At 38.6% G+C, this 25,325-nt stretch overlaps 1 protein-coding gene across 1 annotated transcript in view; it reads right to left on the bottom strand.

The window, feature by feature from the left end:
• The window catches only part of LOC130100532 (roundabout homolog 1-like), a 223,954-nt gene that overhangs the window by 35,703 nt on the left and 162,926 nt on the right, over positions 1 to 25,325 (bottom strand). The window contains exon 4 of the mRNA XM_056266005.1: positions 12,062 to 12,388. Within this exon, the coding sequence (XP_056121980.1) occupies positions 12,062 to 12,388 (327 nt within the window). The remainder of the gene's footprint in view (positions 1 to 12,061; positions 12,389 to 25,325) is intronic.

The raw sequence follows: 25,325 nt of genomic DNA, 5'->3' as shown, positions 1-25,325 counted from the left end.
CAAGAGCTCACCAAAATTGAACAGTTGAAGACTGGAAAAATGTTGCCTGGTCTGATGAGTCTCGATTTCTGTTGAGACATTCAGATGTTAGAGTCAGAATTTGGCGTAAACAGAATGAGAACATGGAACCATCATGCCTTGTTACCACTGTGCAGGCTGGTGGTGGTGGTGTAATGGTGTGGGGGATGTTTTCCTGGCACACTTTAGGCCCCTTAGTGCCAATTGGGCATCGTTTAAATGCCACGGCCTACCTGAGCATTGTTTCTGACCATGTCCATCCCTTTATGGCCACCATGTACCCATCCTCTGATGGCTACTTCCACCATGTCACAAAGCTCTAATCATTTCAAATTGGTTTCTTGAACATGACAATGAGTTCACTGTACTAAAATGGCCTCCACAGTCACCAGATCTCAACCCAATAGAGCATCTTTGGGATGTGGTGGAACGGGAGATTCGCATCATGGATGTGCAGCCGACAAATCTGCGGCAACTGTGTGATGCCATCATGTCAATATGGACCAAACTCCCTGAGGAATGCTTCCAGCACCTTGTTGAATCTATGCCACGAAGAATTGAGGCAGTTCTGAAGGCAAAAGGGGGTCCAACCCGTTACTAGCATGGGGTACCTAATAAAGTGGCCGGTGAGTGTATATGTATATATATATATATATATATATATATATATATATATATGTATGTATGTGTGTTTATATATAGGTATAAAGGTTTATATATATATATATATATATATATATATATATATATATATATATATATATATTATTTTATAAATAAATCAAATACACATTTATACAATTATTTTCATTATTATATTATATTTGTATATATATATATATATATATAAATATATAGAACTTGAATATATATATATAGGATATATATATATATATATATATATATATATCATAAATAAATCAAATACACATATGAATACAATTATTTTCAATATGCAATATTGATGCAAAAATGTAAATAGAAATTAGAACTTGAATGTATTATTTTCAATGAATGAAAAAAATTATGAAAAAGGAACAATAAATAAATTATATTAATTTACAAAATGTGAAATTTAACTGAACTTAAATTCATTTTTTATTTATTGTCAAATTGTCATAACATTTCCATTAATTATTTTGAAACTAATTAAAAAGGAACTATAAATAAATACACACGTTCCAATTTATATTTTCATTTTTTGGATTAATTTTGCATTTTGAAAATAAATAAATAATATATAAATAAACATTTGTTTATATATATTTCATTATTTCATCACATATCCATATAGTTTATTTAGCACTGTTCAAAATGACAAATATTGTATTTAAAAAATGCCAAAAAATAATTGGACATATCTAGTGGTAAGTGGTGGTGGTTGTTTTTTAATGCACTAGTGCTCTTCCTAAACTATTCTAACCGTCTACCAACAGGCAACCAAGAACCACAATCATAAAAATGGCATGCACACCAAAAAAAAAAAAGAAAACAGCAAATGAGGGCAGACGGGATGCATGAAATAGTATGTCCTCGGAATATATCGAGTTACGCTTGGGTTGCATCACTTATTCCTGAGCTTTCCAGCAGGAAGTAACGAGCAGTAGAGTTTCCGATAAAAATACATGACATTTATAAGACATGAGCCCAGATTTTCAAAAAACCGAAGAAATTGTTGCTTCAAATCTCTGATATTTCTCATTTTCCAAACTTGCTAATCCTTTCTGGACTCCAGTTGATTGAAAGGCTTCAAGCGATGGATTAACCTTGCTTTAATAAACGCTTAAGTTTAGCAGAGCAGGACAGCATCATAAAGATGTTTTTAAAAAATAAACACAAAAAAGAGAGTGAGTGAGAGAGAGAGAGAAACACTTTCCTCTCAATCCCAAAGGCCACAGGAGACTCTCAAATCAAAAGTGGGGGATTAGAGACAGCAGCGGGACTAATACTTGGGCCCTCCGTTCGAGGGGGGGAGATTAGCCTCTGAGACACACTTCCTATCTGGGCCTCCGACCGAGAGGGACTGTACAATCAGCCGTGTTTATCGCAAATGGAGTTCAGCCAAGAGGAAATCACATGGGTCGTATCTACAGACTCTTGCCACAGGAGGACCAAATAGTTTCGGCTACGCTATGTTTATCAGGACGAGCGCATGGGTCCCAGGTGGAGCCGACAGCGAGACAACACGAGTCCCTCCAAGGCTGTACTAGATGTGTGAGAACAACCTGAAACGCTGAAGGACAAAACTCTAAATGAACCCATATAAAGACATCTCAGAACGACTAAATAGGCTTTAACAGGAACTAAATGCCAGTTTTTAGCCATAACAATTCCATAAATTAGGGTGTGCGCTTCAGGGAATGATTTGCGCTAAGCCACCTGGTTCCAGAGATATTTACCTTGTATTTGTGGACCGTTGTCCATAAAATGACCTCAGGAGAAATCCAGCCAAGCTCGCACGAGTTATCTCCACCTGTCTGAGGATGTGGCGCATTTCCTGGGATCAAAGCGAGTCTGAAATGCTTGGTCATGGTGAGGGCCTCTAATTACCACCGACGAGTACATCTACCTACCTATCCTCCATTTTGAGCAAAGCCCAGATGCCCAAAGAAGATCAGCATCCACCATCTACTCAAACTACACCTTTTGTTTTCCTCAAACAGCTCCTTTAAAGCTTCTTTTGTTTCCACACTGTAGGGAATTTTCATTGTTGCTCCAGTCATATCTATGCAAATGAGGTAGGATTCACAAGAGCTTTGGGCAAACCGAGTGTTTTAACAATCCTGAACTCAGAAAAGCCAGTATGCAAAGCATAGGTACTTACTTCCAATGCAGTCCAAGTTGTAAATCAAACAAATAACTCAAACAAACCCTCAACTGTAGGATTATATCCTTATCAGAACTAACTCAAACAGATACTGTAATACGGACAGGTCACACTCAAATTACGACGCAGGTGTCTGGTCTCTCACCCTCGACTGTCCGAAACTATTTCCCTCACACGGCAATCCATCCTGAAGTTGTCATCCATCCATCCAGCTCTCTCCACCACTCATTACTGCGGTGAACTTTCCGACCCTACTTCCATTTGCCCAACTCCCCTCGTCCATGAGCTTTGCAGTGGGAGATCTTTGTCTTTGACAAAAGCAGAACAAAGCCCTAAAACTGCTTGACACCATTACTTTATCTTCTCAAGCCACCGTCCGCTGGGTTCCTTGACAATTCTGCAGCCTCCTTATGCCGGGTTCAGACTTACGATAGCCACTGCGTCAGATTATGCGATTTTTACTCCTAAATTCTTGTCATGTCGTGGACAAGAAACATGTCATGCTTCCCGACCAATCCTCGCTTGCACCTTAAACGAAGTTTGTGATGTCATCGAGAAGGAGGAATTAGCGACTGACTTCCGAAAACAAACAGACTACTGAAGTGGCGTGTTAGCTTAATGCTAATTCCAGTTCTTGCCGCTATTCTATCGTTCACCTCTGTTGTGTTCGAGGAAACATCATTAGGATTGGAGTATTGTTGCTATAGCTCCACGAACCTTTGCTCCATTGCAGATGTGATGGAAGTTGTCGTGGAGGACGAAAAAAAATAAACATGCTAGTCTTTCTCTAATGGCGTTTTGAAGCGTCACAGATGCGGCGTCGGTTGTCGTCCACTATGACAGATGACAGCCATTGACATTTACGAATCACCACGACACCTTACGTGGGTCGTGCCAAAATCGTGTATTCTGAACCCGGCATTAGTGAGGAGTTTCTAAACTTACTAGTCTCTGATATTGTATCCAAAACAGGGATGCTACTTTTTTTTCTTTTTTTTTTACAGAGCACAGTTGCCGCAATCAGGGATGCACAATATTACAATGCCGATAACCCAAGTTTCCACGTTATGGCCAATAATAAATCAATTTCAAATATTAAAATGGTTATTATTATTTTACCAAATACTATTTACATTACATTACTTAAAATGTAAAAAAAAAAAAAAAAAAAAATTGTGGCCAATAACCTATAAATGGACAATATTAAAATTCAAAGATTTTTTAAAATATTTAAATGTATTTAATTTACTTGACCATTTAATTGACTAAATTAAAATAAATAGTTGAATATGTTATATTAAAGTAGTATACTTTATAATTATTTAATTTACTATTTTGTCAAAATTAATACAAAATGTTATTACACTTAACAGAAATGAGCATGCCTATCTAAATACACAATATTGACCGATACCAATAAAAAAAAGAAAAGAAAGGAAATCAGTCGATAATCGATATGATACCAATATTGTGCGTCCCTAACAGTGCTGTGCAAGTTACTTCCAAACTGTAATACATTATATATTACTTGTTACTGTTATTTAAAAGTAATTCATTACGTTACAATATTACTGTCTCAGAATTGTAATGCGTTACATTACTCCTGTATTACTTTTGAGTTACTTTCACCAAAATAACTATACAGAAGTAGAACTTAACATTCTAAATGACTAGGGCAGTAGGGCTGTAACGATATGCGATATGAAACCGAAATCGCGACACTCAGATCCACGAACCTGCAATCGCGACACACCCCTTCCAACTCCTAGAGTTATCCATACCGTCCAGATCCAATGCTACCACATCTTTAAATTACTATTAGTATTATTTGAAGTTAACTTAACATTATAAAATACGTAGACCTACACCACAAAACTAGTTGAGGATAAATTATTTAAAATTTGGGAATTCCAGCGTTATGGACATGACATTTGCAGTCAAAACTTGAAATATAAATTCTCAGAAAATGCATTAATACCAAAATATTGAAACGTCTGTTTATCCATAGGCTCCTCCCTGAAAGGAGTCCAGACATTAGAAAAATTTCAGTCTACACATGCGTTTTATATTTAATATTAGGGAAATAGACAGTCATGCGTGACAAAAAAAATCTTTAACTTTTAGGAGGCAACGATTTTTGTTGTTGTTGTAATTCTGTGAATTACACTGCGCAAATCGGATGAAGAAGGGTTGGCTCTCCACAGAACATAAAATATTCATTTTATTTTATTTTCGTGTTCGCATTTATGAGGAAAAAACAATGTTACAGACGTGACAGTTCTCCATTATGGACGCGACCGCTGAAGCGGCACTAAAAGACTGCTTTAAAACTTTCACAGAGACCTTACACAGAAGACACAAAAGCCTTTCTTTAAAGTGAATTTCGTTTTGTATTAATTGTATCTTAATTGTAATCAATGTTTCATCAACCAATTACTTGGATAAGTTGGATTTAATAAATAATAAGTAGGCTAAATATAGCAGACAATTATAGATAGGCCATCACGACACGGAGGTGAACTGGAGCGCGTCTCATAAATGAACCGAAACTCATAAGCCTATTCACGGACCTGAAAAATATATCTATATTGAAATGTCTACTTGTAAACAGAACAATTCAAAACGAAAGAAAACAGACTCTGCTTATGAAATGAAATGTGCATTTTTTCTCTGGTGCATTCACTAGCTGCGAAGATCGCGAGTCAGCATCGTCTACTTCATCTTGACTTTATTAATAAACAATTAAAATGTCTCCTTGCTATATTTGACATATTCATAATCATTGCTTTTGCCGGTTCTTTGTGACAGCTTTTAGGTGCTTTATCGGCAGCGCCGCCGCCCTTACATGAACGCGTCACCACCGCATCAAAAACATGATTGCGTGATGAAAACATGAAAAATACCTCATAAACATAGCCTAACTGTTTAGAAAGGAAACACAGAACGAATAGCATAATGCGGATACGTCCATCTCGCGAATGTATAGTCTTCTTCATGATGAAGAAGACTATACATTCGCGAGATGGACGTTCATGCCATCTTCACCATTAACCGCTTTTCCACTGGCCTGCGCAAGCACAGAGGCCGAAATCATACTTCACACGGCACTCCTGTAAAAAATAAATCGCTATACAAATATATCAGACGCTGCCATTTTAAAGTCTTTATTTACAGACTTGGACACCACACGCGGCTATTGACTGACCACGAACAGGTAATTTAGCCTACTTGCATTTTTCATTCGTTAATGTCTCGCGGTCTTGCTGTTTTTTTGTTGTTTTGTTTTACAATTAAACTAAAAGTCTGTTGTAACGCAAGCCTTACTGAACATGTACCGAGTAAAATATTACTGAAAATTGATTAGTAATGCCTTACACTACTGCGTTACAGCCAAAAGTAATATGTTACTGTAATGCATTACTTTTGTAACGCGTTACTCCCAACACTGGTCCCTAACCACAATCCCAACCAAACTGCAGTACCACACATCTCTGACTTTTATGTCACTAGACTGAGATGTGGGAATCACATGACTGAATATGGATGGCAGATGTTGCATGGTTTGGGGGCCTGAAGTTGAGGCAATTATCCACATTAATGCTAATCAGGTCGAGTACAAAACAAGAGCTAGTGTGGATCTCCAGAGAGATGAGAGCATGATAACATGGGAAAAACCAGGAAGAACCTGCACTTATCTTCTCTGGTCTCTTTTTTTATTTCCGTCCATCCCCCAAAGGCTGTCAGTAACTCCCCTCAGCGCTGTAATTAAACATTGCAGATTAGTTTTCCTTGTAATTTCTGGGCATCTGCAAATAGTCCCCGTGACGCTTAAGGAGAAACACACCCACTAGCCAATTAAAGAGAGCCGGTTTGCGACGATTACCCGTACTGACAACTCAAAAGCAGATGTGAGGAATCCTTGTCTTCCTACTACTCTTGAATTGGGAATACACGTCAAACATGGTTCATTTTCTGCAGGGTACACTACGCCGTTCTACTGTTTTCAGGGAAATAGGCCGCTGCTTAGCTTACTGCAGAGTCTGCGAGCCAAAATCTGCTGCCTGTGCCTACGTGTCTCTAGCTTCTCTCCCCCCAAAAAACACACAATTAAATTAATTTCTGAAATGTCAGCAGAGGTATGAAGAGGGCTGGAAGGATCAGGGACATTATAAATGCGCTAAAAAATCCCGACAGAGGATTCTCCAGGGACTCAAACCCTTGTCCTCTACAGCCACAACGTGACTCGCTCTTAAAAACTTAATGAAACACAAATATTCTCAGAGCAAACAGTTGGGAAGTATGTTGGCACTAACGAGGGGGAAGGACAAGGAAGTGAATTCTGCACAGCTATGATGATCTATAATGGAAACGAGTTGGTTTGAATATCAAAGGCGGCGGAGCACACAGATGTAGCGGAGGGGAACATCCTGTGAGGGAATAATGAGGGGTGTCACCCAACCTTTCAGAGGACGAACGCCAACTGTCCCCCTCAGTTTCACAGACGAAACGTCAACTTCATTGTGTGTATCCTCCTTTGCGCCAGATATGAACCTCTCCTAAAACTTTTTGGGACTTTCTGCCAAGGTCACAGAAAATGATGATAAAGAACGTAGCGGAAATGATGCGAAGAATATGCAGGAATGGGATAAAGGAATGGCCGCAAGCTAGTTTTGAACTCGCAATGCTCACATGTACGCTGCAACTCGTCGTTTTAGAGCATATGTGGCTAACCGATAGTCATCAGAATTAAAAATACAGCTTTGTGGAACCGTTTAACCAGATTTTTAAAAAATCAATTATCAAATGCTCAATTTTAGCGTTAGCGGGGTTTTTTATACCGGACGAAATGATTTCAAGATTAATTATTTCACGGATTAATAAGTGATTACTTCTCTCTAAGACCAGGACTAGAGAGCACTTTAGTCTGTTCCACACGTCCTGACGGGGTTATCGGGGTCTGGCGCACTGATCCACATTCCCGCCGCAGCCCAAGAACTGGAAGAGTACACTATAATTAGAGGCTTTCCACATGCTGCAGTTGTTCAGCATGCTAATAGAGGACAAAGCTGACTTCTCAAAGAGTACTACAGGTAAAAAGTGAGAGGTTTGGGGAAAATATTACCTCTTTTGACACATACACTGCAAAACTGACTTCTTCTTAATAAGTTAACTAGTCTTTTTTGAAAATACACCACCGTTCAAAAGTTTGGGATCAGTACGTTTTTTTTAAAGAACTCTCCAATGCTCACCAAGGCTAAATTATTTGATCGAAAATATAGTATAAACAATAATATTGTCATACTGTTTTCTATTTTAATATGTTTTATAACATCTTTTGTAACATTATAAATGTCTTTATTGTCACTTTTGATCAATTTAATGCACCCTGGCTGAATAAAAGAATGAAATTCGTACAAAAATCGTACTAAATGGTAGTGTACATTTAGGCCGTGTGTCCACCAGAGCTTTTTTCTTTTCCTAAGACCTGCATTTTTTCAATTGTTTTCAATGGGATCACCGCGTATTTAAACACGGCAGCAGCGTGACGAGGAGCTGAGTGTCTATTTCATGGGCGCTTGCTGTTTTTATCTGGTCGCCGAGAGCTGAAAATGTTCAACTTTGGGTAAAGCGTAGCGCCCATCGCCGTCCAATCACAGTGGAGGAGGGGTGGGACAAATACCACACCGACCAACCATCACATCCCACTTGTACTAAGACAACAGATGACAACAACAACCGAACAAAATGATTGAAAAGTAAGTAATTACTCAGATGTATTACTTATTTTAAACAAGTAAAAGAATAGGCATATACCAATGCAATAAGAAAAAATAAACTTATATTCAAGATAAAATCTATGGAAAAAACATCTGACACAGTGTTGCTTCTTAAGTAAATGTATCTGTTTTTAAGCAAAAAAAAAAAAAAAAGTTACAAAAAATGATTAGGGATATGATTTTTGCAGTACATAGAGCTATAACTAATCTAACCTGTTTCATACTGTAAGTAGTCATAACAGTAAAGTGACACATCAGCGCCCATCAATCTTTTAACAATCTCTCATTGTCATTTATGCGGGTCCTAAAACTCCCTTTTCTTTGATCGTCATTTTTACAGCTGTTTTTAGAGTGCGAGAAAACCTGCAACAGACACGTCTGTCATCCTTAAAAACGCAGCCTGATACTACGCATTACGCAATGCGTGGCCCGGAGCCATCGGGGTGAACAGTGAGCTCTTATGGATAAAGCCAGCCCCATCTTACATTCCTCTCTTTCATTCTTTGTTCCTCTGCGAGACATTATACTCTAACAAAGCGTGACATATGAAGCATTATAAGCCTCCAAGTTTCATATTGAAAGGAAAACATGGAAACAAAAGGGGCAGAATCCAACTTCAGGGCACATAGAGCAGAGCGGATACCCGGATTGACACATTTTACCTCAGCGTGTTGCACAGAGCCTCCGCTGTACGTGAAGTTAATAATAAACCCACAACAGATCTGCGCTAAGCGTCGTTTCCTGGCCAAACATGGCTTGTTGAAAGTTGGATTAGATTTACTCTCCGCCGGGAGTTGGGCGATCGTAAAAGCGGGATTATTAAAATAACTTTAGAAAAAGGAAAGATTGTGTGCACAAACTGGATTCTTGTAAGAGCGGGATAGGCAGAACAAATACGTTAACTTCCTTTTCGGCGGTTTTCTTGGCTATAGCTCCACTGACATTCCTGGTGTCAGTCTGAATAAGTAGGCGAGTGTTGATATCTGAGAAGTGATAGATTTCTTTTTGCCTCTGACACTGACTGTCTAGTTTTGGATGGAAAAAGAGAGTTTAGGTAGGAATTCTACTACCTTCCTGTCATAGGTTTCCATCATGGTTGCCTGAACGAGGTAATTACATGCATGGCGGCGGGACAAGGGGGAGGAGGGCGCGGACAGGCACTGAGGGTTTTTGAGCTTTGCCACTGTGTCATTATGGTCCTGTTTGAACCTTATTCAGAATAAGCAACCCGAAGGCTGCGGCCAAAACAGGCCGAGCTTTTCCTCATGTCGGGCCAAGTCGTCCGCCCGCCCGCCAAGCTTCTTGTTTTCGTTCTTACAATATAAAAAAAAGGCCTCCAGAACAAATAGCGTACAGTATATCACCCTCTGTTTGATATACCGCATGATATTTTCTCACTTTTTAGTCTCCAAGCTCACATAATTTTCCCACCAACACAAATGTTTGACCGACATTGGCCTACAGAAGCTAATAAAAGCAATGTAATTTGCACTGGTATCCTTATGAAAATGTACTATTTATCAATTATTATTTTATACAATTACATTACTTTTTTCATAATTTAAATTCATGATTTTATCAGGTTAACTGTGGTCTTTACAGTTAAATCAACCATTAGTAGAGTGCGGAAAAAAAATCCTTAATCAATGTTTTACCTAGTTTTAGGGCTGGAACTACCTTATTTTATTTACTGGAACACAAGATAAATTTACTTGAGAAGAAAAAATGCCAAGATATTTTTTTTGGTTCAAGAATATAACTTGAATTCAGTTTATTTCTCTTACCCCATAGTCCAAATATTTAAGCATAATGGTTTACAAAATTAAGTAGATGTCTGAAAAAATAAAGAAAAACAATTCAGAGAAAACAAAAATTCTCTGAACACCACTGTGGCTAGTGGTTTTCTAAAGTTACTAGCCACAATTTTGACATCGATACCATAGGGGAAAACTGCTATAGATATATTATGCTGCTGTCACTTTAAGACCGGAAGCACGGATCCATTAACTGTTACACATGCGTTTTCTTTCTCAATTTTCTATGTTCATTTAAAACATAACTGACTATGTTTACATGATTACTCGCCAAGACCGGCATTTTTGACATTGTTTTGTGTGTATGTGACTGTTTAAGCACAATAAGCAGCGAAAAATAACTCAATTTAGTACTGTGAGGTGTACTTTAGTACTGCTTTATGTTCGCACACTTGAGTAGTGAGCACAAAATCTGTGGGAATGATTAAAATTATGTACAATCCAAAACCGAAATACAAGCCATGTAACACCACCAATATTCATTCGGAGCAAATGAATGGAGTGAGTGAGAGGAGGCGGGTTTGTGTATAAATTATTCTGCTGAAAATTAGTATTGGAAGCGTTTCAGATATTTCAGTATCGAAAAGTATGGTAAAAACGTTATTTTTGACAACACTACCTTGCACTTAGTGTATTATTTAAGATGCCATTTTTTAAAAGACTACGACTGAAAAAAGTATATAGCCTATTACATATAATATATATATAGTACATTTCCATAAGGGTAAGATCTTAAGAGTAAGACATGCCATTGGTACACACTACACGACCAACTCACCCCCCTCCAGGTCCACCGCTGACTCGATTAGATTACAACAAGAGGCTTGGTGACAGCTCCTAGGCATACTTGAAAAGCGGTTGATATCTGAGATCAGTCCTTTCAAGCTTAAAGAGAGACGGTATGTAATGCATATCACGTCCAAGTCCAAGGAGAATCGCTGAAAACCACAAGTTTTAAGTAAAAAGCCCATTTAAACGATCTGCTTTGCGCCTCAGCCTCTACACGGAAAAAAATTTGTGAATCCTTTTTTTAAAAAGGATGAAAAAAATTGACCCGGTTGATGCACAACTCATTGAAATTGAAAAACTACAAACGCCAAATAGACAAGAGAGATACAACACACCTCAATAAAGCGTAACAGATAAAGGTAACTGCTATCTTGTGATCTCTACTGTAAATATCATAAACTATTGTGAGTTCATTTATGGCTCACGACCACCTACTGCGACCTATTCTGTTCTCTTCATGCCGTCTGGCCCGTTTCCTCTATCAGGATCACCATGCAGGTCCAGTGGCACAGTCACATCCTGCCCATCTCCAGCGAGATTATCCGACCCACTGAGTCCATTGAGACCCAGAGACCCAGAAGGAAACTGGAAACGCTTTCTATTCAGCTGGAGGGGCTACAGACTCTCTTAGACTCAGTTCAAGGCCAGGAAAGTCACAAACACAAAGCCAAATTAAGACTGGCCTGCTTTCAAACCACTCCTGGAAGACGATACGACTTCTATGAAAAGAGAACTGCTAAGAACTCATCTGAAATCTTAATTTCATACAATATAAATATGTAGACATCCATAAACCGCAAGAACCCAGTGCGATAAGAAACCAGCCAAGCACTTACTAGCTACTTCCAGTGAGGCGTTGTGGCTAACCGCTTCTCCCAGGTAGTTACGGGCCACGCAAACGTAGGAGCCTTCGTCAGGTTTGCTGCGACGCCCGTGTACGATACGCAGAAAGAAGAGGGAACCACTCGGCAGGAGCATACGGTGGGATCGAGGGTTGTCCCGGTCCGTTTCCACGCGCTCTCCATCCTTGTACCACTCCACGGTCGGGTTGGGCTTCCCTTCAGCCTTGCAGTTTAGGGTGGCGGGTTCACCTTTGGATACGATCAGATCGGAGGGGTGTTCCACAATGCGGGGTGCGGAGTCTTCCTGACGCAGACGGGATCCTGACAACAAAGAAAGACAATTTTAATAATAAGATCTTAATAAAATATATTAAGAGACACATTTTAATATGTTAACATTTAGTAACATATTAAAATATTATATTGAATAATGTTTTAAACAAAAATTATATATTATCTTTAAAAATGATATTAGGAAAAAAAATACATATAACAATATAATACATATATATATATATATATATATATATAATGTTTTCGTATATTATATTGTATTACATTAAACATGTATTAATACAATTAATTATTAATAAATTAAAACTCTCGAATGTTAGTTTAGAGATGATATGCAATTTAGATTTAAATTTCATTTAAAAACGTTTTACATTCCAATATATTATATAATATTTAATTTAATTGTATAATCTAATATATTTAATATGAAATATATTATCATATATAGTCAATCAATCAGAATGAAAAAAAAAAATCAACACTGTTATATAAATTTAAATATTTCAATTTATGAAATTTATTTCAATTTAGGATGGTTTACAGTGGACAGTCAGCTTCCTCGAGTTTCAAATGCTAGCTCAATGATGCTGTTCTCATGTACGAGCACAATCAATATTAGAGTAATATTGACAACGATCAATTTTCCAATGGGCTTCAGGTCAGATGAGATTCTGTTTTGTATCCTAATGCAAATTCAATACAAATAAAGTGCACCGCTGACTAGATCCAGATGGATGTATCCCGATATTTTCATGCCTAAACGTGATGACTTTTGGCTACAGGAGACATTGGCTGAACTCAGCACATGATGTCATGGAGATGCATTACAGCACACAATACTGGTTTGTCTTTCCTCGTTTATTTAAAGGAATAGTTCACCCCAAATGGAATTTATCATATGCTCGCCCTTACCAATATGACTTACTTTCTTCTGTGGAGAAAAAAGTTTTTCCAAACAATGGAAGCGAATGATGACCAATGCTTTTTGAACTCTAAAAATAACAAAAAGCATTGTATGGAAAATTTCTTTCAAAGAAGAAAGAAAAACACAACGGTTTGGAGCAACGTGAGGTGGTGAATAAATGACTAAATCAACCATTCCTTGAAATTTTCTGAATGTAATTCCTGAAGAAGGTGTCGGTAACATATTGGTGTGGTTTTGACAAACACAAAAGCTCTGGGAGGGAACAAACCCCTTCATTAAAGAAATCTCTCTGTTCTTTGGACTGCGGCAGACCTGTGCTTAAAACCAAGCCACTGTCGTTTCGGTGGTGCGCCACTTCCCTGATCAAAGACGTGAAATGAGAGGGCTGTAAAGTTAGGGATGAGGGGGTGTTTGGAGGAAAAGGGAGATAAGAGGCATTATAGAGAGACACACACATCAGACAGCTTCGTGGATGTCTGGGTTTATGTGTGTGTGTGTGCGTTTGAAGGGTGGAAGTGTAAAGGAAGCACAGTCACTGCGTAGGGAAATACAAAAGTAGCTAAAATTGGAGACAGCCAATCTGCCTTTTTGGGCTTAAGTCGTTTGCTTGTGTTCAGAGACCAGTGAACTGCACCCGTAAGACCTGGTTTATATGCAAATGAGGCTTGCATCTTTAATGCCTAACGGGTACAATATAGTGTGTGTGTGCATCTCAACACTGCCCTTCGGAGTCCATTCAGCCCCAATTAAAAAGAGGTAGGATTAATTGGCAGTGCAGGGTCAAAATACATTCATCCACCCCGCTCAAACCCCCCACCCCCTGTTTTTCTCTCTCTTCATCCCATCCCCCGTTCCTTACATCCAACTATCCCTCCCTCCAGTCCTTCTGTGAAGGGAGAGCTCTGAAAGACAGCGTCTACGACCATTAAATCATCTCTAACATCAGCGAGAGTTTGCCCGAGGTAATGCATTCATTGATTTGCATGTTTCGGAGCAGAATTGTTGGCTCTCATGTTTACAGTATGTGTAAATATGTAATGGGAAGATAATGAGCTGTGCTTTCTGATGCATACAAACACACTGCAGGCTCGCAGGATGATACACTACCAGTACTCTTTTCTGCAAAAGACACAGAGCGAAGGCAAAACAGTTTTTGTTTGCATAGCTATGCAGCAATATTGTTTGTGCATAGAAATGACCTGATATTGTTTGTACAATATGATTATCAGCAGTGTTGGAGGTAAAGCATTTCAAGTAATTACTTTAAAGTAAAGACTCGAGTTACTTAGATTACTTTTTTTCCAAGTACCAAGTAACAATTTTTCTCTTGCATTGTCAATACAAGATCTTGACCAAAAACTGACACAACACTTGATGGAAATAAATGTTGTGATGTTATTTCCATCCATTTTTGGTCAAGATCTTGTTTTGACAATGCAGGAGTCCAGCATTGATTCTTCATGCTCCCTCCCAACCATTCTTTCACAATTTGAGCCTGATGAATCTTGACATTGTCATCCTGGAATATGGCCATGATGAGTCTTCCTACATGGTTGTTTATGAATGGAAAGCTTAGCATTCCATCAATTACGGTTAGATGATCTGTTGCCAAACATATAACATACTAGAAACAATAATCACTGAAATAATGATTAAATCATAGAGTCTTACGCATTTGCCTGTTTTAACAAGCATTTTGTCACATTTTATTAAATATTGCATCCAATAAGCTTTTTTTAAGCAATATATTGGGCATTTATTATATTAGCAATGAATTAACCACCCAATGTTCTTTAGATATCAGCACCAATAATAGCTATTAAAAAACCCATATTATTTGTCTATGATAAAAGGAATGAATAATGAATGAATGGTGACAGAGGAGGAGATTTCTAATAGAGCAGAGTCAGAAATAATAATGAGCAAGGCAAACGTCTCCCGGATGGAGCGTCGACTGCATATTAAGTAAACCTGCTCAGATCTAGCTCTTCAATCCTGTTAAAGCAGTCTGACTTCATCTACACTGGATGCATTTGCTTAGAATTAGAGAAGTATCCAGACCGAGAGACAGTAAAAATCTTTCCCCTTCTCCACCACCGCCTCTTTCAGAAGTGCTCACGGCTCCACTCACAAAGTCAGAGAGACCCCACTGCATGCAATATTCCCACTGCACTTTGAAATGCAGAAGCCCTGCTCTCGCTCTCGGCAGACCAGCCGTACTTCTGATATATATTTTTTTATGTACGGTGGAACACTGCATATGTCCAATAATGAGAGGTACTGCTGAGGGCGGTGCCACGTTACACGGTGAGGTGTTTAAAATTGACATGGTGTGAACAAGACAAAATCCAAAGAAAGAAAGAGAGGAACAAAAGGAAGTGCATCTACTCTGGATCTCAGTCTCTCTTCATTGATAAAATATGTGTTTCCAGTATTTCTTTCTCAGCACTCCGCTGACTCTTTTCATGTTTATTTCCACATCTGACTGATCTCTTCCTTTTGCTTGTCCACTGCTTTTGGTCTCCTGTAGCCTTTCTTTTTCCCCTCTCATTTTTTTCCATCCTCTTTCCTCCTGTGCTCTTTCCTGTTTTCTGAGAATATGAGATGAGCTAATCAGCTCCATGGGCTCAGCGGAGGGACGCTGGGAATTCTGCATCTAAGATCTGATCGATCGCTGCCTGGGGCAAGAATCATTTTCCTCCTCTCAGACTGACACACACACACACACACACACACACACACACACACACACACACACACACACACACACACACACACACACACACACACACACACACACACACACACACACACACACACACACACACACACACACACACACACACACACACACACACACACACACACACACCATACATACACATGAAGTACGCTCAATATGTGAGCCCGTATCTGTCTCGCTATCTTTCTATCACTCCACTTTTCCTCGTCGGGCTGAGGGAAGCCACTAGAGGTTTGCTTTGGAGGTAATTAAGGAGAGAGGAAAACTCGGACCAGGGATTCAACAGTAGCCTGAAAAGACCTTACTCTGGTTGATCCGATTTCAAACATATGAATGCTGTCAGGCAATCCTACCACGGCAAATATACATTTATATGAAGTGTTTTCTAAACCAGGGTAAAATATCGTCAAAGATCATATAAACTATATATATATCAAAAGTAGCAGTCAGTATCTGGTGTGGCCAGCAGCTGCTTTAAGTACTACAGTACATCTCATCCTCATGGGACGCATCAGATTTGCCAGTTCTTGATGTGAGATGTTACTCCACTCTTCCACCAAGACATTTGCAATGTTCTCTAGAGCAAGTATGGATTTGCTACTGCTAATAGATTCACAGAAACACTGCTGTGAACACGTAAGGTATTGTGCTGGGGGAGGTGGAGGTGTTCAGAGAAACTCTGACAGCGTTCTGCAGGACTAGCTTACAGAAAACACTGAACAAGACATAATGTATATATATAGGCTATATATATATACATTATGTATATATAGGGGTGACCCCGAATAGTCGAAGATTCGATGCTTCGATAGGAGGAGCCTGATTCGACTACCAATCTCACGGTCGAATCTTCGCAGATGTGTTATTAAATGAGGATTATGTCATTTTTGCTATATGAGTGTGCTCAATGTCTGATTTCACATAGAACTACTGGTTTTCTGTCAATACGTTAATACAGCCTATTATGATAATGCTGTCAATAAAAATGTGCAAAGAAAGAAGCTTTTAATAAATATTTTTTAACTGCGTGCAGCGTGAATAAATCCAAACACCCCGTGACAGATTTAAGTTTCACTTTCGATCCGTGACCGACAGAGGAGCGTCTTGTCGGCAGGGATTTAAATCTTTAAAAAAATTCTGGGATAAGAAAATCTAAAGATGCACACCATCAGAAAGGATAATCTCCAAGGCTGGATTTAGCATCAGGAAAACCATGATCGCACTTCTGCCGGCCAACGTTAACAGGTTGGTTTTCCTCAGGACGTTCTAAAACGCTTAACGTGAAAAAAAGCTTTTAAAACGCTTAAATGACACTTTTACGTGCTTAATGTATGTACACAGTAGGCTACACACCTTAAGAAACCATTCCATGTGCAGATAAGCAGATGAACCCAGAATATGAACGCAACGCGTTTCTCCTTTAGAAAGTCACAGCTTTTTCTTTAACGGTTTTCTATGGGAGGAAAAATGCTTATAATAAAACGCGCTGCGTTCATATTCTGGGCTCATCTGCTTTTCTGTAGGCTATATAGTATGCTTTATTAATAAGGTGTGTACAGAATTTGATCTTTTAATATAACAGTTTTAGGACAAAGCCGTTAAGCGTTTTTCACGTTAAGCGGTTTACAATGTAGGCTATTTATCCGCGCACACAATTTGAAAAGACTCAAACGGACACAGGCCGAGTGAAAGACTGGATTTTGTTTTTTCGATCAGGTATGGGTACAAGTGATTTCAAAACATTTCAGCCGGTTCTACTTCTAATTTGATTTTTGGATACTGTGAAGTGTGAACACGTTTAGCTAAAAAGACTGCCGCTCCAGTTTAGCGTTTATTGTTGTTTCTGCAGTTAAAAAGACAAAGTTGACAATCCTGGCCATACTTTCGTTATTTTAATAATTTCTTTATTTTTATTTTATTAATTGATCACTCAGGGTGATCTAATATAACTATTTGTGACTTGTGTTTTGAATATTGTTCCCCTGCACTTTAGGCATTTTGCACACATTTGTTCTGCTTCTTGTGACTTGATTCTGACTTATTTCGTTTTGTATTTTTATTTATTATAAATGTATATTGTGTTCTTAATTGTTGATTATTTTTCACTGCATCGATGTTGCGCTGTAGGCCTACATAGAGCATGCTCCTACAGGCAATTCAGCCGATTTAATTTGATTTGCATGTGAAATGCAAATCCTATCTGCAGTGTGGCCTTTCTGCAGTTATTTATGTTATTTCTTAGTTTTATTGATCCAAAATGTTTTTATACATTTTCTTCTATATCTTTTTGTGATGTTCTGTACATCGCGGCGTTAAAATGTTAAAGCCCCGCCCCCTCCCCAACACCACACACATGATTCGACTATTAGTCGACTATAGGCAGGACTTCACGAATCTGATTCGACTATGAAAATCCTTAGTCGGGGACACCCCTAATATATATATATATATATACATATGTATATATATATACATATGTATATACACATACATACAATATACACTGAACAAAATCATAAATGCAACACTTTTGTTTTTGCCCCCATTTTTCATCAGCTGAACTCAAAGATCTAAGACTTTTTCTATGTACACAAAAGGCCTATTTCTTTCAAATATTGTTCACAAATCTGTCTAAATCTGTGTTAGTGAGCAATTCTCCTTTGCTGAGATAATCCATCCACCTCACAGGTGTGGCATATCAAGATGCTGATTAGACAGCATGATTATTGCACAGGTGTGCCTTAGGCTGGCCACATATATATATATATATATATATATATATATATATATATATATATATATATATATATATATACACACACACACACCGAACACACTGAATTTTAAATATGACTTCATTCTGATTCTCACTACATGAATTTTTACTTTGGACTGTATTAGCTAGATTCTGTTTACTTATAGTATTCAGTAGCTCACAATTCTGCCTGAAGGTGAGGAAAAATAATTTTGGGTTGATCTATAATTGTTATATCTGGGGTCTTATTTAAATAGTGTGTGTGTGTGTGTGTAGTTGCCTGAGAGGAATGGAGAGCATATCGGCGGGTTGCTTTCATTCTAGTCTGCCTTTGCAATTAAAAAACTCCACACACCTCTCAGCCATGTATGTTAACCTACACAGCTCTCAGCTATATTCATGCATAGTGCAATTACATTACAACCTACAGTGTAGTTCACTTCATTTATTTCCACACAGAGGGGAGGAAGGGAAGGGAAGAGAGAGGTGTCACATAGCAGTTTTAATAAGTTCAGCTTCAGTGGCTGCATTAACTTCAGATGGAAATGAGCTTTTTTCAGTGAGTCCTCATCAATGAAGAGACGAGATCCTGCCAATGAGAGAGAGTTACAGCCAGACACAGATCGCCTGAGGACGCCACGGTCATACAGTAAAGAATAAAAGTGATCAAACAAGAAAGAATATACAGTATATGTGTGTATGTATGTATATATATATGGCTGATTGATAATATCAACTTCCTGGTGATGTGTTAATGTGTTGTGTCATGAACATGCTATGCACAAATGACCTGGATACTGTACTCTGCCTATGTGTGCACTCCCTTATCACGACTCATGAGATAACCAAACAACTCAGAAATGCATGCAGATATACATGCACAACTTTGCAAAGGCCTTAATAAAGCTCAAAATTCCCCTTTCCTGCAAACATGCCCTATAGCACACTGCTGAAACAAAGGAGAGTGACTCACTGTGCAGGACTGCTCTGCCTCTTCAGAACCTCTATAAATCACCGCTGGCCAAACTCCGATATGAGTATTTGAGCAAAGATAAGACGGCCGCACCACGGAGGGCCGCCGCCTATTTGTAACACCATTAATCGGTGATTAACAGGTCATTTAGTGGGATTTATTGGGCAAGATAAGCACAGGGTGTGCATTCTGCCTTTTCACAGAGATAGCCTAGCAACACCTGTACTAGTCGTAAAGATGAGTCAAAGAGTCGTAAAAACCAGAGGGTGTATCTGCTGAAGTGTTAGAGATCGGTGAACTCGACCGGCATTTCTTGTCTGTCATGTCCCATGTGATTAAAGCTAAATGCACACAGTACTTCATTTTGACACAAATGACTAATTAGTTGTTTTTGAATGAATCTTATCCTTACTAAAAATGGAAAAATATCTAATTGCGATTTTTCAGACAAAAAGTGTGATTGCGGTTGAAAATGTGATTTAAAATACATTTTGTGCTGCAAGTTTACTGTGCTTGTTTGTGGGGTTGCACAATTTGTGATTATATATCAATATGATTATAATATGTATTCATTTTAATTATTTATTTCTCAATTTACAATAACAATAGTAATTTCAAATTTTGTTTAATGTCTTCAAATTATGAAAAAAATATTTTAATTTATTAATAATAATCAGTGTTGGGGAAAGTTACTTTTTTTAAGTAATGCATTACAATATTGGGTTAATCCTTAAAAAGTAACTAATTGCATTACTTAGTTACTTTTTATTGAAAGTAATGTGTTGCTTTACTTTTGCATTACTTTTTTTCACCTGGACTGGGCTTGATTGTCTGTTTTATAACAACTGAAATCTTGTTTGAAAAAGTAACTCAGATATTTTGTTGTGTAACTTTACCTGTTACATGAAAAAAGTAATCTGATTACCTAACTCGCGTTACTTGTAATGTGTTACCCCAACACTGATTTAATAAGAATAAGTTATTTTTGTTGTTGTTATTATAAATAATAATACATTTTATCATAACTTGCCATTATTATTACTTGTACTAAATAAACATATTAAACAAATTGTAACTGTAAATTGTAAAATAAAAAAAGGGAAAAAAAACAAAGTATTTATGAAAAGTATTATTATTATTATTATACAGCACAACTGTAAAATTACAAAAAGTAAATATAATTATATAAATATAAATGAATTAGTCTGAGGCATCATTTACTGTGTACCGGGACACTGAAAAAAACAGATCATGAGCTGATCGCGTATAAAAGAGCACAGTGAAACATGATATGCAACATGAATATCTTATTAATTAAAGTTAGCCTCGACAAACTCAAGACTTTTCTGTTTTCTTTTGCGTTCAAAGCATTACCCACATTTTCACATGATCCTTCTAGGGTTATCAAGGTACAATTTTGCGTATCAACAAGCTCAGAATGTGACATATTGACTAAATAACATTTTGATGCATTTCGTACAGTCTGGCAGCTTCGTAACGTACAATCTGATGGTTTACATTCATAAAGAGCAGATAAAGCAGAAGGCTCATGCGAGAGCTCGGAAAAGGACACTTCCACTCTTGGTCGTTTGACGTTATTCGAGAAAGCGCCATTGAAGCTCTTCAGAACGCAGACGCCAGGCCTCATATTTCAAATTCAGAAGTCGCATCACGGTCTAGCCCGAAACGTCCATCCCAGCGAGTCCCATCTGGAGCTGGCAGAGGATTTCAGAAACAAAGGCGAGCCTGGAGAGGAAGGCCTCTGTCAGCTGTGAAACAGATCTGCGGGGTCTCCCCTGGCTGTGGGGGTCAGGGGTGTCCCGGGGAACGAGGTAGAGCTCCTCTGGGAGAGGCTGAGGTCCATCCTGCCCAGGGGCCCCCCAGTCTGGAGGACTGAAACAACAAGAACAGTCTCTCTGCCTCTGGCTCCAGTCAATCTCAACAGACACCCAGAAACAGATGGAGAATGGCTGAGTCTTTCCTGAGAGAAGACGACGCTGGATGTGGACAGTGTGTTAGTGATGTGCTACACTCATAAGTCATTGTGAAGATTGATGCTGTTGAATGAGACCTGAGGACCAAGGCTCTGTACATAATGAAATACTAGCATACTACACTGGTAAATAGTATTGAAACAGCACATCTGACTACAAAAAGGCACATACAAAATCCCAGACATAAATGAATTATATTCCTTCTTACATATAAATAATTCACCTGTCGTCCTTGTGTCCTCCCGGCGATAAGCATTGGATGGGATATTCCGACTGGCTCTGTGTCACATTGAGATGCTGTCACTCTTCCTCACTGCTGCTGACAATTAAATCAGCCCCTCATGTGTATATTTACAAGATGTCTCAGTGTGTGAAAATGCGTTCATTCTCAGGGGATGGCTGTGATGCCTCTACTATGGTATCTACACTATTAGACACACAAGCTGAATATCCAGTGTGTGTGTGTGGTGAAGAGATTTAGAGTCACACTGGGAGATGTGCAATTTAAACGCACTGCCAATTACATCTTGTTCTTGTTTTTTCCCCCATCGAAGCAAATCCGAGTGACTTTGACCAATATCTCCACTGTATATCAGGACAACTCCCACTAGCGGGAGAACCACACACAAGAATAAATTAAGTATGTGAAACATTCATTTCCCAACAGAGGACGTTCTTGTCGTTTAAATAGACTTCTCGAACCCATGCCAGATACGCAGGCCAAATTCCTCTCAACTGAGCAGAATAGAGCAAGTGTATCTCAAAGTTTTACCTCCCAATTCAACTAACTTGAAGTTGGCAACTTTTCAGGAGAACATTCAGGATGCAAACTTCTACTACTGGTGGATGATATATTGAATATTCAGAATATATTTGCTGTAAAGCTGTGGACAATTATGGCAACATTGTGGCAACATTAAACATAAGAAAAAATTGTTTTAGAGTTGAAAAGTTCATTGTTTTAGAGTTCAAACTGTCTGTTTCCAGAATGCTTATCAAAACTCCAAGATTTGTTTACCTCAATGATTCAAATCAATGATTCGAATAAGTGAAAACCATTTGAATCATTTAATTGATGCATTGCTTCATTGAATTCAATGACTCCTACACATTGATGATTCCATTAAATCTTTTGAATAGGTTCAAACAGTCCACTTCAATGAACTGATGTCAAAATTAAATTATTCATTCCTCAGTGAACCCATTTAATGATTCAAATCAGTTCAAACTGTCCACTTTAATGAATCATTTGAAAAGTTGATTTGTCTGCATCAGTGATTCAGTTCAATGATTGAAACTGTTCACTTCAGTGAATTGATTCAATACTCGATGACTCATTAGGTGTGTTCGACTTAAAGCGGCGCTGTGCAAACCGATCTGTGTATGATATCAAAGTACCGCGAGAACGATCAGAGAGCTGACGGCTCCATATCCGAATTGCTCTCGCGGGATGTGCAGCGCTGCTTCAAGTCGAACACACCTATTCACATCAATGATTCAATTAAATTATTGAATCAGTTCAAACAATCCACATCAATGAATTGATTTAAAACTTAAAGATTATTTTTTTTTACATTTACTTTGTTTCTTTGAAATAACAGGTACTGATTGAAAAATAAATAAACAAATCCCCATTTCAACTAATTTTAGAGCAAATACACACTAAATACTGTCAAAACACAAAAAATATAGCTTTAGCTATCACCTGGGCTATTCCTACTCACAATATTTGTGTATTTGTACCAAACAGCATATCTGACCTAGAGGCCTTTCCTTTTTTGCCTACTGTACTGCACCATATATTCAAGTACTTAGAGCTCATTCGATTCAACAGAAGATCAGTTTTCTCAAGGTCAAGCTTCCTCCCTGAGTTTTCTCAGTTCTAATCTCACCTCTCAGAGGGAAGACAACTTGACCCGAGCCCTCACTTGACACCATCAACCCATATATGAATATGGCACTCGGGGCTCCAAGCCAAGACAGAAAAAAACAACGTCTGTAAGGTTGCCAGAAACATAAGCATAGCAGGCAAAGAGGCTGGGGAGAAGAAAAAGTCGAATGCCTTTTAAATATCATTCAGGAGATGGCAGATGAGATTGCAGTGTAATGGAAGTTGGATAACATATCAGCATTTATCTGATGGCTTACAGCCTTTAATGGTTTTCGGGACACGGACATGGGATGCCGGAGGAGTGCCTCAGGGTTCGCTACTGGGACGCACAAGTGTGATTAAAGGTTGGCGTGCGAATAGGTTAATATTTCAACCCTGTAAAAGAGACTTTGCTCAAACGATTGCTCAAACCTGATGTTTAACAGCTGATAGGACTGGGGAATTCCACCTAATCTGATGAGCGCATCACTCTGTCGTTCAGTGATATTTAATCACTGACTCCTCACAGCTTTATGACTGCATGTTGTGTGCTATAACTTTACGACCGTAATTCTTTGTGGATTATTCAGTGAGATCGAAACGGATCAGTGGATTCCTTTTGAAGTCCAGAAGTCCAGCGCTTTGAAGACTGACACTCTACCCCGGTAAGATCAGAACCGTGCGGCCACGCCTGAGACGGCACGACACCATCTGTTCCCTCTCCAGTTGCTCAAGAACACATAAAAGAAGCAGGAACCCATTTACAACACGCAACTTCCTGTCTGACCGTAATTGCTCTGGAGCTCCCGTGAATGTCATTTATCCCCTGAGGATGCCACTTCAACACGGCTGACATTTCTTCTCTCAATTAAAATCCTTCTTTTATGCCACATATAAAGATTCGTGCACGGCAGACTAAACGCTGCCAATCATCGCTGAGAGTGAGACAAGTTTTCTATCCAGCATGCATTAAAAACCTCACATTAGCAGTTTGTACCATGCACGCCAAGTAAACATGTTTCACGTCAAGATCACTGGAACGAGACACAGCTAAAACGACGTTAAATGCAGCGGGATGCGAGCCTAATAGATGGTTTATTTTTATAAATAAATTGCAGGGTGCCATAAAGCTTAAAAAGTGTCTGTGTTGACTCATTTTTTGTGGTCGAGGAACGTGGCAACCATGCAAAGTTAACATTCGGGGGTATTTCCACCAAGGACGAGTAGCATGAGAAAGTGATTATTGAGACAATAATTATTATCATCAAGACTAAAACTAGGAGAAGAAAATAAAAATCAAGTCTGAAAATTAGCTGTGATGCCGCAAGCTTTCAAAGTGATATACAGCCAGAGGAAGGCAGAGCTGAAATAATCCTTAGCATAGCAGCAGAAGTGCCCACACCAGGGACCTTCGCCAGAAAGCTTGTCTTACATCAGCAAAGCACAGGCCAACCTGAAATCTGAGCGCGCGGAACGGTTTCTCTAGCGAGGGCTCTAATGCCAAGCCAAAACCCTTTGTTTCAGTTAGCAACAACAATAGGTGTAAGAGCAGTTCACTGATTATGACAGGATCTGTTTGGCTAGCGGCCAGACAGCGCTAGCATTATACTATTAGGGATTTTATTGTTGTGCAGACCTCAAATATCTCAGAACAGTGTGAACAAAGCCTCAGGAACACAGAATTAGTTCTGCTTGGTTTCTGAT

Source organism: Rhinichthys klamathensis, unplaced genomic scaffold (genome assembly GCF_029890125.1).
Source record: "Rhinichthys klamathensis goyatoka isolate OS25496 unplaced genomic scaffold, OSU_Roscu_1.1 h1tg000243l_1, whole genome shotgun sequence".
In the NCBI taxonomy this organism is placed as follows: domain Eukaryota; kingdom Metazoa; phylum Chordata; class Actinopteri; order Cypriniformes; family Leuciscidae; genus Rhinichthys; species Rhinichthys klamathensis.
Note: the sequence above shows the minus strand (reverse complement) of the source record. Positions and strands in the feature narration are given on the sequence as shown.